Source organism: Salvelinus fontinalis, unplaced genomic scaffold (genome assembly GCF_029448725.1).
Source record: "Salvelinus fontinalis isolate EN_2023a unplaced genomic scaffold, ASM2944872v1 scaffold_0045, whole genome shotgun sequence".
NCBI classification, from domain to species: domain Eukaryota; kingdom Metazoa; phylum Chordata; class Actinopteri; order Salmoniformes; family Salmonidae; genus Salvelinus; species Salvelinus fontinalis.
In genome coordinates, this window is record NW_026600254.1 from 405062 (window position 1) to 424069 (window position 19008).

Here is a 19008-nt window from a genome sequence, read left to right on the forward strand (position 1 = left end):
AGTCTATAGTATGTCTCTGTCTCTGTCTCTCTACTGTACCAGTCTATAGTATGTCTCTGTCTCTGTCTCTCTACTGTACCAGTCTATAGTATGTCTCTACTGTACCAGTCTATAGTATGTCTCCGTCTCTCTACTGTACCAGTCTATAGTATGTCTCTGTCTCTGTCTCTCTACTGTACCAGTCTATAGTATGTCTCTACTGTACCAGTCTATAGTATGTCTCCGTCTCTCTACTGTACCAGTCTATAGTATGTCTCCGTCTCTCTACTGTACCAGTCTATAGTATGTCTCTGTCTCTCTACTGTACCAGTCTATAGTATGTCTCCATCTCTCTACTGTACCAGTCTATAGTATGTCTCCATCTCTCTACTGTACCAGTCTATAGTATGTCTCTGTCTCTCTACTGTACCAGTCTATAGTATGTCTCTGTCTCTCTACTGTACCAGTCTATAGTATGTCTCTACTGTACCAGTCTATAGTATGTCTCTACTGTACCAGTCTATAGTATGTCTCTGTCTCTCTACTGTACCAGTCTATAGTATGTCTCCATCTCTCTACTGTACCAGTCTATAGTATGTCTCTGTCTCTCTACTGTACCAGTCTATAGTATGTCTCTGTCTCTCTACTGTACCAGTCTATAGTATGTCTCTGTCTCTCTACTGTACCAGTCTATAGTATGTCTCCATCTCTCTACTGTACCAGTCTATAGTATGTCTCTGTCTCTCTACTGTACCAGTCTATAGTATGTCTCTGTCTCTCTACTGTACCAGTCTATAGTATGTCTCTGTCTCTCTACTGTACCAGTCTATAGTATGTCTCCGTCTCTCTACTGTACCAGTCTATAGTATGTCTCTACTGTACCAGTCTATAGTATGTCTCTGTCTCTCTACTGTACCAGTCTATAGTATGTCTCCGTCTCTCTACTGTACCAGTCTATAGTATGTCTCCATCTCTCTACTGTACCAGTCTATAGTATGTCTCGTCTCTCTACTGTACCAGTCTATAGTATGTCTCTGTCTCTCTACTGTACCAGTCTATAGTATGTCTCCATCTCTCTTCGTGTCTCTCTGTCTCTGCATGTGCATCTAACTATTCTGAACTTGTTATCTATACAGCTACTCTGTGAACTCTCCCAGGCTGAATCCCAAATCATCCCCTTGCTCCTCTAGCCTCCATTTGTGCGTTCAGGCATGCCTCCGCCGTATGCACAAGTGTTCCGAAGCTGAGGGAATTAAAATGATGGAGGGTGTAATAGACTCTTCGATAGCCACTTTGACCGAGTCTGCTCACGCTGCTGGCTTGAGAGTGAAGTAGTATCCCATAATGCACCGCGTGCCTAATTAGAGCCATGACATATGTAACATATTAAATACTTTCCTAATTAACTGTTTTTCTGTTACTGAGGTATATTTATTGTGAGACGACTGGGAGAATTGTCTCAGTTGGATTTCATGCTGGTTTCATTATATAAACGGTACATGAATCATTAAAGTCAGGAGGTGATTTATCCCCTCACCCCTCTGGAAGTCACCCTCCTGAGTTTCATCAGCAACACGTGACAACAGAGGGCCCTCCGTGCGAGTTGGTAGGGGCAAGGGGATGGTTTGGGATGGTGGTCTGGGATTCACTGCCCTCTCCTCTTCCTGTCTCCCAGACTCCTCTCTGTCTCAGTGGGTGGTGAAGGTAGACGTGTTGGTTGATGTTGTGGAGGAGACTAAAGTCCAGGTCAACCTCTCTCTGATGGAGCTGTCTTCAGAACAGACCTTCACGGTGGTGTTTCCATCTGGGCAGAGCAAGAACACCTTGCTCCTCCATGTCAACACAGTTAGTATGGGCTGCTGGGTGGGAAGGTGACTTATGGTTCTGGAACCCTATTCCCTGTATAGTGCCCTACTGTTGACCAGAGTCCTTTACAGTATAGTGCCCTACTGTTGACCAGAGTCCTTTACAGTATAGTGCCCTACTGTTGACCAGAGTCCTATACAGTATAGTGCCCTACTGTTGACCAGAGTCCTTTACAGTATAGTGCCCTACTGTTGACCAGAGTCCTATACAGTATAGTGCCCTACTGTTGACCAGAGTCCTTTACAGTATAGTGCCCTACTGTTAACCAGAGTCCTTTACAGTATAGTGCCCTACTGTTGACCAGAGTCCTATACAGTATAGTGCCCTACTGTTAACCAGAGTCCTTTACAGTATAGTGCCCTACTGTTGACCAGAGTCCTTTACAGTATAGTGCCCTACTGTTGACCAGAGTCCTTTACAGTATAGTGCCCTACTGTTGACCAGAGTCCTTTACAGTATAGTGCCCTACTGTTGACCAGAGTCCTATACAGTATAGTGCCCTACTGTTGACCAGAGTCCTTTACAGTATAGTGCCCTACTGTTGACCAGAGTCCTTTACAGTATAGTGCCCTACTGTTGACCAGAGTCCTATACAGTATAGTGCCCTACTGTTGACCAGAGTCCTTTACAGTATAGTGCCCTACTGTTGACCAGAGTCCTTTACAGTATAGTGCCCTACTGTTGACCAGAGTGCTTTACAGTATAGTGTCCTACTGTTGACCAGTCCTATACAGTATAGTACCCTACTGTTGACCAGTCCTTTACAGTATAGTGCCCTACTGTTGACCAGAGTCCTAAACAGTATAGTGCCCTACTGTTAACCAGAGTCCTTTACAGTATAGTGCCCTACTGTTGACCAGAGTCCTTTACAGTATAGTACCCTACTGTTGACCAGAGTCCTTTACAGTATAGGGCCCTACTGTTGACCAGAGTCCTTTACAGTATAGTGCCCTACTGTTGACCAGAGTCCTATACAGTATAGTGCCCTACTGTTGACCAGAGTCCTATACAGTATAGTGCCCTACTGTTGACCAGAGTCCTATACAGTATAGTGCCCTACTGTTGACCAGTCCTTTACAGTATAGTGCCCTACTGTTGACCAGAGTCCTTTACAGTATAGTGCCCTACTGTTGACCAGAGTCCTTTACAGTATAGTGCCCTACTGTTGACCAGTCCTTTACAGTATAGTGCCCTACTGTTGACCAGAGTCCTTTACAGTATAGTGCCCTACTGTTGACCAGTCCTTTACAGTATAGTGCCCTACTGTTGACCAGAGTCCTTTACAGTATAGTGCCCTACTGTTGACCAGTCCTTTACAGTATAGTGCCCTACTGTTGACCAGAGTCCTTTACAGTATAGTGCCCTACTGTTGACCAGAGTCCTTTACAGTATAGTGCCCTACTGTTGACCAGAGTCCTTTACAGTATAGTGCCCTACTGTTGACCAGAGTCCTTTACAGTATAGTGCCCTACTGTTGACCAGTCCTTTACAGTATAGTGCCCTACTGTTGACCAGAGTCATTTACAGTATAGTGCCCTACTGTTGACCAGTCCTTTACAGTATAGTGCCCTACTGTTGAAGGGCCCATAGGGTTATAAAGGGAATAGGATACCATTTGGTACACATCTTATCTCTACTGGAAAGACCTCTGAATGTCCGGGTTTTAGTATGTCTCATCGTGCTGAGGTAAATTGTGTGTGTGTGTGTGTGTGTGTGTGTGTGTGTGTGTGTGTGTGTGTGTGTGTGTGTGTGTGTGTGTGTGTGTGTGTGTGTGTGTGTGTGTGTGTGTGTGTGTGTGTGTGTGTGTGTGTGTGTGTGTGTGTGTGTTGTAGAGTAACCAGGTGAAGCTGTGGTGGCCCAGTGGTCATGGTGAGCAGCACTCCTATCATCTCAGTGTGAGAGGAACCATGCTGGAGGGAACAGCTGTACTCAGGACAGACGCACAGGTCAGAACTCAACATCTCCTCTCCTATCCCCTCTCTTCTCACTGTCTCCTATCCCCTCTCTTCTCACTGTCTCCTATCCCCTCTCTTCTCACGGTCTCCAGTCCCCTCTCTTCTCACTGTCTCCTATCCTCTCTCTTCTCACTGTCTCCAGTCCTCTGTCTTCTCACGGTCTCCAGTCCTCTGTCTTCTCACGGTCTCCAGTCCTCTGTCTTCTCACGGTCTCCAGTCCTCTGTCGTCTCACGGTCTCCAGTCCTCTGTCGTCTCACGGTCTCCAGTCCTCTGTCCTCAGTCCTCTGTCTTCTCACGGTATCCAGTCCTCTGTCTTCTCACGGTCTCCAGTCCTCTGTCCTCAGTCCTCTGTCGTCTCACTGTCTCCAGTCCTCTGTCGTCTCACTGTCTCCAGTCCTCTGTCGTCTCACTGTCTCCAGTCCTCTGTCGTCTCACGGTATCCAGTCCTCTTTCTTCTCACAGTCTCCAGTCCTCTGTCCTCAGTCCTCTGTCTTCTCACTGTCTCCAGTCCTCTGTCTTCTCACGGTATCCAGTCCTCTGTCTTCTCACGGTCTCCAGTCCTCTGTCCTCAGTCCTCTGTCCTCAGTCCTCTGTCGTCTCACTGTCTCCAGTCCTCTGTCGTCTCACGGTCTCCAGTCCTCTGTCGTCTCACAGTCTCCAGTCCTCTGTCGTCTCACAGTCTCCAGTCCTCTGTCCTCTGTCTTCTCACGGTATCCAGTCCTCTGTCTTCTCACGGTCTCCAGTCCTCTGTCCTCAGTCCTCTGTCCTCAGTCCTCTGTCTTCTCACTGTCTCCAGTCCTCTGTCTTCTCACGGTATCCAGTCCTCTGTCTTCTCACAGTCTCCAGTCCTCTGTCCTCAGTCCTCTGTCTTCTCACTGTCTCCAGTCCTCTGTCCTCTGTCCTCAGTCCTCTGTCTTCTCACGGTATCCAGTCCTCTGTCTTCTCACGGTCTCCAGTCCTCTGTCCTCAGTCCTCTGTCTTCTCATTGTCTCCAGTCCTCTGTCGTCTCACGGTCTCCAGTCCTCTGTCGTCTCACTGTCTCCAGTCCTCTGTCTTCTCACTGTCTCCAGTCCTCTGTCTTCTCACTGTCTCCAGTCCTCTGTGTTCTCACGGTCTCCAGTCCTCTGTCTTCTCACTGTCTCCAGTCCTCTGTCTTCTCACTGTCTAAAGTCCTCTGTGTTCTCACGGTCTCCAGTCCTCTGTCTTCTCACTGTCTCCAGTCCTCTCTCCTCTCTTTCAAAGTATAAATGCATCTAATTGAATGTACGTAAAAGTATTTAGCTAACCTGGTTACACTAGACAGAATGCTCAAATCTTCACTTGTGATCTTCGCATTCAGTCTGGTGTAACCAGGCTGATATTCTGCTTCCACCAGGAGTTACTATATTTAACATCCTCTCTGTCTCCAGGTGTATTTAACATTCTCTCTGTGTTAATCCCAAGGTGTATTTCCGTACAGTAGAGCTGGTCCAGGAGCCAATCGCTGGTTCCCCTGGGCTGAGTTTTTACTTCCGGGTCAACAAGAAGCCCATCTTCCTGAAGGGGTCAAACTGGATCCCAGCTCACGCCCTTCAGGACCTGGTCAGCCCTGCTGAGTGAGAGAGACACACACGCCTATCAACCTTTCACTCATTAAATACTTCTAAGATGGTGTTTTGTATATTTGAAACGGCAACGTGACAATGTCATTATCAAACAAGACTTTAGTGTTCTGATTTAACACACCGGTGCGTCAGTCTAAGTTACTTCACACAACAAATCCCCTTCAAAATCTGTCACTTTAAACAAGAGATATCTGGGGGGTTTTTGCGTTGGATGAGTCTCAATCCACCGCATCTGCCAGTGTTGCACTTCCTCATCTGAGGTGAAAGGTGACAGAGCTAGAGCGGTGTTGGTCAGACCAGGAGACATCCCATCTGAGGTGAAAGGAGACAGAGATAGAGCAGTGTTGGTCAGACCAGGAGACATCCCATCTGGGGTGAAAGGTGACAGAGAGGTGTTTATCAGACCAGGAGACATCCCATTTGAGGTGAAAGGTGACAGAGCTAGAGAGGTGTTAATCAGACCAGGAGACATCCCATCTGAGGTGAAAGGTGACAGAGATAGAGAGGTGTTTATCAGACCAGGAGACATCCCATCTGAGGTGAAAGGTGACAGAGAGGTGTTTATCAGACCAGGAGACATCCCATCTGAGGTGAAAGGTGACAGAGAGGTGTTTATCAGACCAGGAGACATCCCATCTGAGGTGAAAGGTGACAGAGCTAGAGCAGTGTTGGTCAGACCAGGAGACATCCCATCTGAGGTGAAAGGTGACAGAGAGGTGTTGGTCAGACCAGGAGACATCCCATCTGAGGAGAAAGGTGACAGAGAGGTGTTTACCAGACCAGGAGACATCCCATCTGAGGTGAAAGGTGACAGAGAGGTGTTTATCAGACCAGGAGACATCCCATCTGAGGTGAAAGGTGACAGAGAGGTGTTTATCAGACCAGGAGACATCCCATCTGAGGTGAAAGGTGACAGAGCTAGAGAGGTGTTTATCAGACCAGTAGACATCCCATCTGAGGTGAAAGGTGACAGAGCTAGAGCAGTGTTGGTCAGACCAGGAGACATCCCATCTGAGGTGAAAGGTGACAGAGCTAGAGAGGTGTTTATCAGACCAGGAGACGTCCCATCTGAGGTGAAAGGTGACAGAGATAGAGCAGTGTTTGTCAGACCTGGAGACATCCCATCTGAGGTGAAAGGTGACAGAGATAGAGAGGTGTTTATCAGACCAGGAGACATCCCATCTGAGGTGAAAGGTGACAGAGATAGAGCAGTGTTTGTCAGACCAGGAGACATCCCGAAAATCAGTGTTGTCATGTAAAGGTCTGTAGCGTCCGAACCGTTTGGGACCCGACTGTGGAACATTAGATATTAAACCTTAGCCTGAAGGTAGCCCATACATATGAATGGAAGTATGAAGGTAGCTTTGTGCCTACCCAAAGAAGGGGTTAAATATGTGTTTAAAAAATCATTCCTGAGTTGTTTAATTATCTAGATTTCAGACACTTCAAAACCTGTTTTCCTACAGTTCATTTTTTGACTGTTCTTTTTGTCATCTCTGAATGTGTTATTCAATGCTTTTCTATGGGGCCAAAATCTATTCTTTATATATATTTTTTAAATATTTGTATTTTATTCCTAAAGGAGTCCTAAAATTCTAACTCAAATTAGCTAAATGATCCATGTTATAAGCATCTTAAACCAATATGTCAGCTTAGCAACCACCCCCTTAGCAACCCTCACTGTAACCTGCTAGATTAGAACAGGCGCTAGTTCGTCGTTAGTGTCTGGTTCAGTCATTGCCTATCCATTGTTCCGTTTCAGTGTGAGGAAGCTTCTGCAGTCGTCCGTGGACGCTAACATGAACGCTCTCAGGGTCTGGGGGGGAGGAGTCTATGAGCAGGACCTGTTCTACTCGCTCTGTGATGAGATGGGGATCATGGTAACTGACTGAATAGTACTCTTTCTCCTTGTCTTCGTCACAAACTTCCCCTTTATATTGCTGTACTTTTGACCAATCCCTTGTCTGTCCTTAGATCTGGCAGGACTTCATGTTTGCCTGTGCCATGTACCCCACTGAGCCTGACTTCATAGAGACGGTTAGAGAGGAGGTTGTCCAACAGGTGAGCTACACCTACAGGGTTGATGTTAGTAGCTTTGTCCAGGCCTCGACGGCCCGTAGAGCACACTACAGGGTTGATGTTAGTAGCTTTGTCCAGGCCTCGACGGCCCGTAGAGCACACTACAGGGTTGATGTTAGTAGCTTTGTCCAGGCCTCGACGGCCCGTAGAGCTACACCTACAGGGTTGATGTTAGTAGCTTTGTCCAGGCCTCGACGGCCCGTAGAGAACACTACAGAGTTGATGTTAGTAGCTTTGTCCAGGCCTCGACGGCCCGTAGAGCTACACCTACAGGGTTAACGTTAGTAGCTTTGTCCAGGCCTCGACGGCCCGTAGAGAACACTACAGAGTTGATGTTAGTAGCTTTGTCCAGGCCTCGACGACCCGTAGAGCACACTACGGGGTTGACGTTAGTAGCTTTGTCCAGGCCTCGACGGCCCGTAGAGCACACTACAGGGTTGATGTTAGTAGCTTTGTCCAGGCCTCGACGACCCGTAGAGCTACACCTACAGGGTTGACGTTAGTAGCTTTGTCCAGGCCTCGACGGCCCGTAGAGCACACTACAGGGTTGACGTTAGTAGCTTTGTCCAGGCCTCGACGGCCCGTAGAGCGCACTACAGGGTTGATGTTAGTAGCTTTGTCCAGGCCTCCACGGCCCGTAGAGAACACTACAATCTGTTTCTGTAGCGTGATGCAGGGTGATGCAGCATCCCCTGGACAAGGCCTTGATGTATGTTACTATTGATTAGGATGACTCATTTCCTGGTTATAGCATGGGATAACACGTGTTCCTTCCTGTTTCGTCGCCCCCAATCAGGTGAGGCGCTTAAAGTCCCACCCCTCGGTCATCGTGTGGAGTGGGAACAACGAGAATGAGGCAGCCCTGGCCACTGACTGGTTCGGCATCCCTGTTGCCCAGCAACCCCGGTACCATAGAGACTATGTGACTCTGTATGTGGACAACATCAGGGCCATTGTTCAGAAGGTGAGAGACATATCTGAGACATTGAACTAAGAAATCTGAGTCCTGATCTGTGTCTACTGCCACCCTAAACCCTATTACCTATGTGGGGCGTTCTACAGAAGTTTAAATTGAGGGTTGGTTGGTTTTTCTTCTCATTTGCATCTTATTTTCCCCAAACTTTCAGTAGACATATACAGTATACTAACCGTATAAACACTACACTAACCTTATATACAGTATATATAGTATACTAACCTTATATACAGTACATTAACCTAATATACAGTATATACACTATACTAACCTTATATACAGTACACTAACCTTATATACAGTATATATAGTATACTAACCTTATATACAGTACACTAACCTTATATACAGTATATATAGTATACTAACCTTATATACAGTACACTAACCTTATATACAGTATATATAGTATACTAACCTTATATACAGTACATTAACCTAATATACAGTATATACACTATACTAACCTTATATACAGTACAATAACCTTATACACAGTATATATAGTATACTAACCTTATATACAGTACATTAACCTAATATACAGTATATATAGTATACTAACCTTATATACAGTACATTAACCTAATATACAGTATATACACTATACTAACCTTATATACAGTACACTAACCTTATATACAGTATATATAGTATACTAACCTTATATACAGTATACAGTATATACAGTATATACAGTACAGACTTCTCCCCATCTTAGCTACTGTTGTATCAATATGTTTTGACCATGACAGTTTACAGTCCAGGGTAACTCCAAGCAGCTTAGTCACCTCAACTTGTTCAATTTCCACATTATTCATTACAAGATTTAGTTGAGGTTCAGGGTTTAGTGAATGATTTGTCCCAAATACAATGCTTTTTAGTTTTAGAAATATTTAGGACTAATTTATTCCTTGCCACCCATTCTGAAACTAACTGCATCTCTTTGTTGAGTGTTGGTCATTTCAGTCGCTGTAGTAGCTGACGTGTATAGTGTTGAGTCATCCGCATACATAGACACACTGGATTTACTCAAAGCCAATGGCATGTCGTTAGTTAAGATTGAAACAAGTAAGGGGCCTAGACAGCTGCCCTGGGGAATTCCTGATTCTATCAGTAAGGGGCCTAGACAGCTGCCCTGGGGAATGCCTGATTCTACCTGGATTATATTGGAGAGGCTTCCATTAAAGAACACCCTCTGTGTTCTGTTAGACAGGTAACTCTTTATCCACATTATAGCAGGGGGTGTAAAGCCATAACACATAAGTTTTTCCAGCAGCAGACTATGATCAATAATGTTAAAAGCTGCACTGAAGTCTAACAAGACAGCCCCCACAATAATTGTATCATCAATTTCTCTCAGCCAATCATCAGTCATTTGTGTAAGTGCTTGTTGAATGTCCTTCCCTATAAGCTGAAAGTCTGTTGTCAATTTGTTTACTGTGAAATAGCATTGTATCTGGTCAAACACAATTTGACCAAGTTTGCTAAGGGTTGGTAACAGGCTGATTGATCGGCTATTTGAGCCAGTAAAGGGGGCTTTACTATTCTTAGGTAGCAGAATGACTTTATAGTGCACTATGGTGCACTACTTTAGACCAGAGCCCTATTCCCTATATGGTGCACTACTTTAGACCAGAGCCCTATTCTCTATATGGTGCACTACTTTAGACCAGAGCCCTATTCCCTATATAGTACACTACTTTAGACCAGAGCCCTATTCCCTATATAGTGCACTACTTTAGACCAGAGCCCTATTCCCTATATAGTACACTACTTTAGACCAGAGCCCTGTTCCCTATATAGTGCACTACTTTAGACCAGAGCCCTATTCCCTATATAGTGCACTACTTTAGACCAGAGCCCAATTCCCTATATAGTGCACTACTATAGACCAGAGCCCTATTCCCTATATAGTGCACTACTTTAGACCAGGGTCCTATTCCCTATATAGTGCACTACTTTAGACCAGAGCCCTATTCCCTATATAGTGCACTACTTTAGACCAGAGCCCTATTCCCTATATAGTGCACTACTTTAGACCAGAGCCCTATTCCCTATATGGTGCACTACTTTTCACCAGGGCCCTATTCCCTATATAGTGCACTACTTTAGACCAGGGCCCTATTCCCTATATAGTGCACTACTTTTCACCAGGGCCCAATTCCCTATATAGTGCACTACTTTTCACCAGGGCCCTATTCCCTACAGACTGAACCCTGTCTCTCCCTAGCCTGGTAGAACCAGGCCCAACCCTATCTCTCCCTAGCCTGGTAGAACCAGACCCAACCCTATCTCTCCCTAGCCTGGTAGAACCAGATTGAACCCTATCTCTCCCTAGCCTGGTAGAACCAGGCCCAACCCTATCTCTCCCTAGCCTGGTAGAACCAGGCCCAACCCTATCTCTCCCTAGCCTGGTAGAACCAGATTGAACCCTATCTCTCCCTAGCCTGGTAGAACCAGATTGAACCCTATCTCTCCCTAGCCTGGTAGAACCAGGCCCAACCCTATCTCTCCCTAGCCTGGTAGAACCAGATTGAACCCTATCTCTCCCTAGCCTGGTAGAACCAGATTGAACCCTATCTCTCCCTAGCCTGGTAGAACCAGATTGAACCCTATCTCTCCCTAGCCTGGTAGAACGAGATTGAACCCGATCTCTCCCTAGCCTGGTAGAACCAGATTGAACCCTATCTCTACCTAGCCTGGTAGAACCAGATTGAACCCGATCTCTCCCTAGCCTGGTAGAACCAGATTGAACCCTATCTCTCCCTAGCCTGGTTGAACCAGATTGAACCCTATCTCTCCCTGGCCTGGTAGAACCAGATTGAACCCTATCTCTCCCTAGCCTGGTAGAACCAGATTGAACCCTATCTCTCCCTAGCCTGGTAGAACCAGATTGAACCCTATCTCTCCCTAGCCTGGTAGAACCAGATTGAACCCTATCTCTCCCTAGCCTGGTAGAACGAGATTGAACCCGATCTCTCCCTAGCCTGGTAGAACCAGATTGAACCCTATCTCTACCTAGCCTGGTAGAACCAGATTGAACCCGATCTCTCCCTAGCCTGGTAGAACCAGATTGAACCCTATCTCTCCCTAGCCTGGTTGAACCAGATTGAACCCTATCTCTCCCTGGCCTGGTAGAACCAGATTGAACCCTATCTCTCCCTAGCCTGGTAGAACCAGGCCCAACCCTATCTCTCCCTAGCCTGGTAGAACCAGATTGAACCCTATCTCTCCCTAGCCTGGTAGAACCAGATTGAACCCTATCTCTCCCTAGCCTGGTAGAACGAGATTGAACCCGATCTCTCCCTAGCCTGGTAGAACCAGATTGAACCCTATCTCTACCTAGCCTGGTAGAACCAGATTGAACCCGATCTCTCCCTAGCCTGGTAGAACCAGATTGAACCCTATCTCTCCCTAGCCTGGTTGAACCAGATTGAACCCTATCTCTCCCTGGCCTGGTAGAACCAGATTGAACCCTATCTCTCCCTAGCCTGGTAGAACCAGATTGAACCCTATCTCTCCCTAGCCTGGTAGAACCAGATTGAACCCTATCTCTCCCTAGCCTGGTAGAACCAGATTGAACCCTATCTCTCCCTAGCCTGGTAGAACGAGATTGAACCCGATCTCTCCCTAGCCTGGTAGAACCAGATTGAACCCTATCTCTACCTAGCCTGGTAGAACCAGATTGAACCCGATCTCTCCCTAGCCTGGTAGAACCAGATTGAACCCTATCTCTCCCTAGCCTGGTTGAACCAGATTGAACCCTATCTCTCCCTGGCCTGGTAGAACCAGATTGAACCCTATCTCTCCCTAGCCTGGTAGAACCAGGCCCAACCCTATCTCTCCCTAGCCTGGTAGAACCAGATTGAACCCTATCTCTCCCTAGCCTGGTTGAACCAGATTGAACCCTATCTCTCCCTAGCCTGGTAGAACCAGGCCCAACCCTATCTCTCCCTAGCCTGGTAGAACCAGATTGAACCCTATCTCTCCCTAGCCTGGTAGAACCAGGCCCAACCCTATCTCTCCCTAGCCTGGTAGAACCAGGCCCAACCCTATCTCTCCCTAGCCTGGTAGAACCAGATTGAACCCTATCTCTCCCTAGCCTGGTAGAACCAGATTGAACCCTATCTCTCCCTAGCCTGGTAGAACCAGATTGAACCCTATCTCTCCCTAGCCTGGTAGAACCAGATTGAACCCTATCTCTCTCTAGCCTGGTAGAACCAGATTGAACCCTATCTCTCCCTAGCCTGGTAGAACCAGGCCCAACCCTATCTCTCCCTAACCTGGTTGAACCAGATTGAACTCTATCTCTCCCTAACCTGGTAGAACCAGGCCCAACCCTATCTCTCCCCAGCCTGGTAGAACCAGATTGAACCCGATCTCTCCCCAGCCTGGTAGAACCAGATTGAACCCTATCTCTCCATAGCCTGGTAGAACCAGATTGAACCCTATCTCTCCCTAGCCTGGTAGAACCAGATTGAACCCTATCTCTCCCTAGCCTGGTAGAACCAGATTGAACCCTATCTCTCCCTAGCCTGGTAGAACCAGATTGAACCCTATCTCTCCCTAGCCTGGTAGAACCAGGCCCAACCCTATCTCTCCCTAGCCTGGTAGAACCAGATTGAACCCTATCTCTACCTAGCCTGGTAGAACCAGATTGAACCCTATCTCTACCTAGCCTGGTAGAACCAGATTGAACCCAATCTCTCCCTAGCCTGGTAGAACCAGATTGAACCCTATCTCTCCATAGCCTGGTAGAACCAGATTGAACCCTATCTCTCCCTAGCCTGGTAGAACCAGATTGAACCCTATCTCTCCCTAGCCTGGTAGAACCAGATTGAACCCTATCTCTCCCTAGCCTGGTAGAACCAGATTGAACCCTATCTCTCCCTAGCCTGGTTGAACCAGATTGAACCCTATCTCTCCCTAGCCTGGTTGAACCAGATTGAACCCTATCTCTCCCTAGCCTGGTTGAACCAGATTGAACTCTATCTCTCCCTAGCCTGGTAGAACCAGATTGAACCCTATCTCTCCCTAGCCTGGTAGAACCAGATTGAACCCTATCTCTCCCTAGCCTGGTTGAACCAGATTGAACCCTATCTCTCTCTAGCCTGGTAGAACCAGATTGAACCCTATCTCTCCCTAGCCTGGTAGAACCAGACCCAACCCTATCTCTCCCTAGCCTGGTAGAACCAGATTGAACCCTATCTCTCCCTAGCCTGGTTGAACCAGACCCAACCCTATCTCTCCCTAGCCTGGTAGAACCAGGCCCAACCCTATCTCTCCCTAGCCTGGTAGAACCAGACCCAACCCTATCTCTCCCTAGCCTGGTTGAACCCTGCGCTCACCAACATTGTCTGATTTAGTGCCTTGTGGTTTATTGCTTGGTGGTGTTGTCCACTCTGTTCTAATGAGTTCTGTGTGGCTTGTGGGCATTGTAGATGGAAACAGAATATCATCTAGAGGCTACTGGAGGTTACAGACGTAACCCCGGTTCTGATTCTCTCACGACCCCTAGTTTGGGAAACGCTCCTTCAGAGTATCGCCATACTGGTATCGTGACGACCCTAGCCTGATTTTAACCAGGTTCCTATCTCCCCCTCAGGAGGACGGTAGCCGCCCGTTCCTAGTCTCCAGTCCCACTAACGGAGCAGAGTCTCAGCAGGAGGGCTGGGTGGCCCACGACCCCTACGACGTACACTATGGAGACACACACTACTATAGCTACAGCCACGACTGCTGGGACTGGACGGCCCTGCCACGCACACGCTTCGCCTCCGAGTACGGCTTCCAGTCCTGGCCCTCCTTCTCCACCTTGCAGAAGGTACAGTACCCTGGTTGGGGATGACTTACATGTACATTCCTGTATTGTACTGCCTTCAGGTCATCCGAGTGATGTTCTCGGCTCTCAGGTGTCTGTGTCTGAAGACTGGAGCTATGGGAGTAACTTCTCGTCTCACCGTCAGCACCACCAGTCTGGCAACCAGCAGATGCTGCAGCAGGCTGGACTACACTACCAGCTCCCAGCCTCGGCAGATCCACTGAAGAGATACAAGGACACACTGTACATTACACAGGTACACCGGCCACTACATCACACAGGTACACCAGACACTACTTTACACAGGTACACCAGACACTACATCACACAGGTACACCAGATACTACATCACACAGGTACACCGGCCACTACATCACACAGGTACACCAGACACTACGTTACACAGGTACACCAGACACTACATCACACAGGTACACCGGCCACTACATCACACAGGTACACCGGCCACTACATCACACAGGTACACCGGCCACTACATCACACAGGTACACCGGCCACTACATCACACAGGTACACCAGATACTGTACATCACACAGGTACACCAGACACTACATCACACAGGTACACCAGACACTACATCACACAGGTACACCAGACACTACATCACACAGATACACCAGACACTACGTCACACAGGTACACCAGACACTACGTCACACAGGTACACCAGACACTACATCACACAGGTACACCAGACACTACATCACACAGGTACACCAGATACTGTACATCACACAGGTACACCCGACACTACATCACACAGGTACACCAGACACTACATCACACAGGTACACCAGACACTACATCACACAGATACACCAGACACTACGTCACACAGGTACACCGGCCACTACATCACACAGGTACACCAGACACTACATCACACAGGTACACCAGACACTACATCACACAGGTACACCAGACACTACATCACACAGGTACACCAGACACTACATCACACAGGTACACCATACACTACATCACACAGGTACACCAGACACTACATCACACAGGTACACCAGACACTACATCACACAGGTACACCAGACACTACATCACACAGATACACCAGACACTACGTCACACAGGTACACCGGCCACTACATCACACAGGTACACCGGCCACTACATCACACAGGTACACCAGACACTACATCACACAGGTACACCAGACACTACATCACACAGGTACACCAGACACTACATCACACAGGTACACCATACACTACATCACACAGGTACACCAGACACTACATCACACAGGTACACCAGACACTACGTCACACAGGTACACCAGATACTACATCACACAGGTACACCAGACACTACATCACACAGGTACACCAGACACTACATCACACAGGTACACCAGACACTCCATCACACAGGTACACCAGACACTACATCACACAGGTACACCAGACACTACATCACACAGGTACACCAGACACTACATCACACAGGTACACCAGACACTACATCACACAGGTACACCAGACAATACATCACACAGGTACACCAGACACTACGTCACACATGTACACCAGACACTACGTCACACAGGTACACCAGACACTACATCACACAGGTACACCAGACACTACATCACACAGGTACACCAGACACTACATCACACAGGTACACCAGACACTACATCACACAGGTACACCAGACACTACGTCACACAGGTACACCAGATACTGTACATCACACAGGTACACCCGACACTACATCACACAGGTACACCCGACACTACATCACACAGGTACACCAGACACTACATCACACAGGTACACCAGACACTACATCACACAGGTACACCAGACACTACATCACACAGGTACACCAGACACTACATCACACAGGTACACCAGACACTCCATCACACAGGTACACCAGACACTACGTCACACAGGTACACCAGATACTACATCACACAGGTACAACAGCCACTACATCACTCAGGTACACCAGACACTACGTCACACAGGTACACCAGACACTGTACATCACACAGGTACACCAGACACTACGTCACACATGTACACCAGACACTACGTCACACAAGTACACCAGACACTACGTCACACAGGTACACCAGACACTACATCACACAGGTATGCCAGACACTACATCACAGCCATGTGTTTTGCTGAGATCAGAGCTTGTGTTCACTTTGCCTTGACACACGCATAGCGACTCCGCAGTAGTCTACAGCCATCTGTCTCAGGGTTCACTGTGAGTGGTCTTCCTCCAGGGCATGTGACTGAGTGGTCTTCCTCCCGGTCATGTGACTGAGTGGTCTTCCTCCCGGTCATGTGACTGTGAGTGGTCTTCCTCCAGGTCATGTGACTGAGTGGTCTTCCTCCAGGTCATGTGACTGTGAGTGGTCTTCCTCCCGGTCATGTGACTGAGTGGTCTTCCTCCCGGTCATGTGACTGTGAGTGGTCTTCCTCCAGGTCATGTGACTGTGAGAGGTCTTCCTCCCGGTCATGTGACTGAGTGGTCTTCCTCCCGGTCATGTGACTGAGTGGTCTTCCTCCCGGTCATGTGACTGAGTGGTCTTCCTCCCGGTCATGTGACTGAGTGGTCTTCCTCCAGGTCATGTGACTGTGAGTGGTCTTCCTCCAGGTCATGTGACTGTGAGTGGTCTTCCTCCAGGTCATGTGACTGAGTGGTCTTCCTCCAGGTCATGTGACTGTGTGGTCTTCCTCCAGGTCATGTGACTGTGAGAGGTCTTCCTCCCGGTCATGTGACTGAGTGGTCTTCCTCCAGGTCATGTGACTGAGTGGTCTTCCTCCAGGTCATGTGACTGTGAGTGGTCTTCCTCCCGGTCATGTGACTGTGAGTGGTCTTCCTCCAGGTCATGTGACTGAGTGGTCTTCCTCCAGGTCATGTGACTGTGAGTGGTCTTCCTCCAGGTCATGTGACTGTGAGAGGTCTTCCTCCCGGTCATGTGACTGAGTGGTCTTCCTCCAGGTCATGTGACTGTGAGTGGTCTTCCTCCAGGTCATGTGACTGAGTGGTCTTCCTCCAGGTCATGTGACTGTGAGAGGTCTTCCTCCCGGTCATGTGACTGAGTGGTCTTCCTCCAGGTCATGTGACTGTGAGTGGTCTTCCTCCAGGTCATGTGACTGAGTGGTCTTCCTCCAGGTCATGTGACTGAGTGGTCTTCCTCTAGGTCATGCAGGCCCAGTGTGTTAAGGTCCAGACGGAGTTCTACCGCCGCAGCCAGAGTGAGGTCATCGAGGGCAAAGGTCACACCATGGGAGCTCTCTACTGGCAACTCAATGATATCTGGCAGGGCCCTTCCTGGTCCTCTATAGGTAGGTACTGTTACAGGATGTCCTGGTCCTCTATAGGTAGGTACTGTTACAGGATGTCCTGGTCCTCTATAGGTAGGTACTGTTACAGGATGTCCTGGTCCTCTATAGGTAGGTACTGTTACAGGATGTCCTGGTCCTCTATAGGTAGGTACTGTTACAGGATGTCCTGGTCCTCTATAGGTAGGTACTGTTACAGGATGTCCTGGTCCTCTATAGGTAGGTACTGTTACAGGATGTCCTGGTCCTCTATAGGTAGGTACTGTTACAGGATGTCCTGGTTCTCTATAGGTAGGTACTGTTACAGGATGTCCTGGTCCTCTATAGGTAGGTACTGTTACAGGATGTCCTGGTCCTCTATAGGTAGGTACTGTTACAGGATGTCCTGGTCCTCTATAGGTAGGTACTGTTACAGGATGTCCTGGTCCTCTATAGGTAGGTACTGTTACAGGATGTCCTGGAGGGCATTTACACATCTGCACGTTGAAGTTACACACAAATATAAAAGTTAAAGAATAGAGTTAAGAATTATATAAATATTAGGACGAGCATCACATTATACAGTATAACCATATGAGTAAAGCAGTATGTAAACATTATTAAAGTGACTAGTGTTCCATTATTAAAGGGAGAGGGAGAGATTGAATATGGGAGAGATTGAATATGTCCGTACTAGCTGGTCTGCGCATGCTCGGAGGACGCGGGTAGGGATTGCCGCCTGGGCCAGTGGCCTTGCGAGGGTTAACACACTTAAATGTCTTTCTCACATCGGCCATGGAGAATGAGAGCCCACAATCCTTGGAAGCGGGCCGCGTCAGTGGCACTGTGTTCTCCTCAAAGCGTGCGAAGAAGGCGTTTAGCTTGTCCGGGAGCAAAACGTCGGTGTCCGCAACGTGGCCGGTTTTCTTTTTGTAGTCCGTGATTGTCTGCAGACCCTGCCACATACGTCTCGTGTCTCAGCCGTTGAATTGCGACTCCACTTTGTCTCTGTACTGACGGTTTGCCTGTTTGATTGCCTCACGAAGAGCATAACTACACTGTTTGTATTCAACCATATTGCCAGTCACCTTGCCGTGGTTAAATGTGGAGGTTTGTCGACTAATTGGTTTGTCGACTTTCAGTTTTGCGCGAATTCTGCAATCTATCCACGGTTTCTGGATGGGGTAGGATTTAATAATCACAGTGGGAACAACATCCCCGATACACTTCCTGATGAACTCAGTCACCGTGTCCATGTATACGTCAATGTTATTCTCAGAGGCTACCCGGAACATATCCCAGTCCGCGTGATCGAAACAATATTGAAGCATGGATTCTGATTGGTCAGACCAGCGTTGAATAGACCTTAGCACAGGTACTTCCTGTTTTGAGTTTCTGCC

General features: G+C 47.8%; 1 protein-coding gene across 3 annotated transcripts in view; it reads left to right on the top strand.

Moving 5' to 3' along the window:
• The window catches only part of manba (mannosidase, beta A, lysosomal), a 62608-nt gene that overhangs the window by 28932 nt on the left and 14668 nt on the right, over positions 1–19008 (top strand). For 2 of the 3 annotated variants that reach the window (XM_055911078.1, XM_055911079.1), the window contains exons 6-14: positions 1655–1824; positions 3678–3791; positions 5245–5396; positions 7168–7285; positions 7380–7466; positions 8281–8448; positions 14069–14287; positions 14376–14540; positions 17488–17632. In XM_055911078.1, coding sequence (XP_055767053.1) covers positions 1655–1824; positions 3678–3791; positions 5245–5396; positions 7168–7285; positions 7380–7466; positions 8281–8448; positions 14069–14287; positions 14376–14540; positions 17488–17632 — 1338 coding nt within the window. Of the gene's footprint in view, positions 1–1654; positions 1825–3677; positions 3792–5244; positions 5397–7167; positions 7286–7379; positions 7467–8280; positions 8449–14068; positions 14288–14375; positions 14541–17487; positions 18065–19008 lie in introns of all 3 variants that reach the window. The other variant, XM_055911077.1, reaches the window with a different exon arrangement.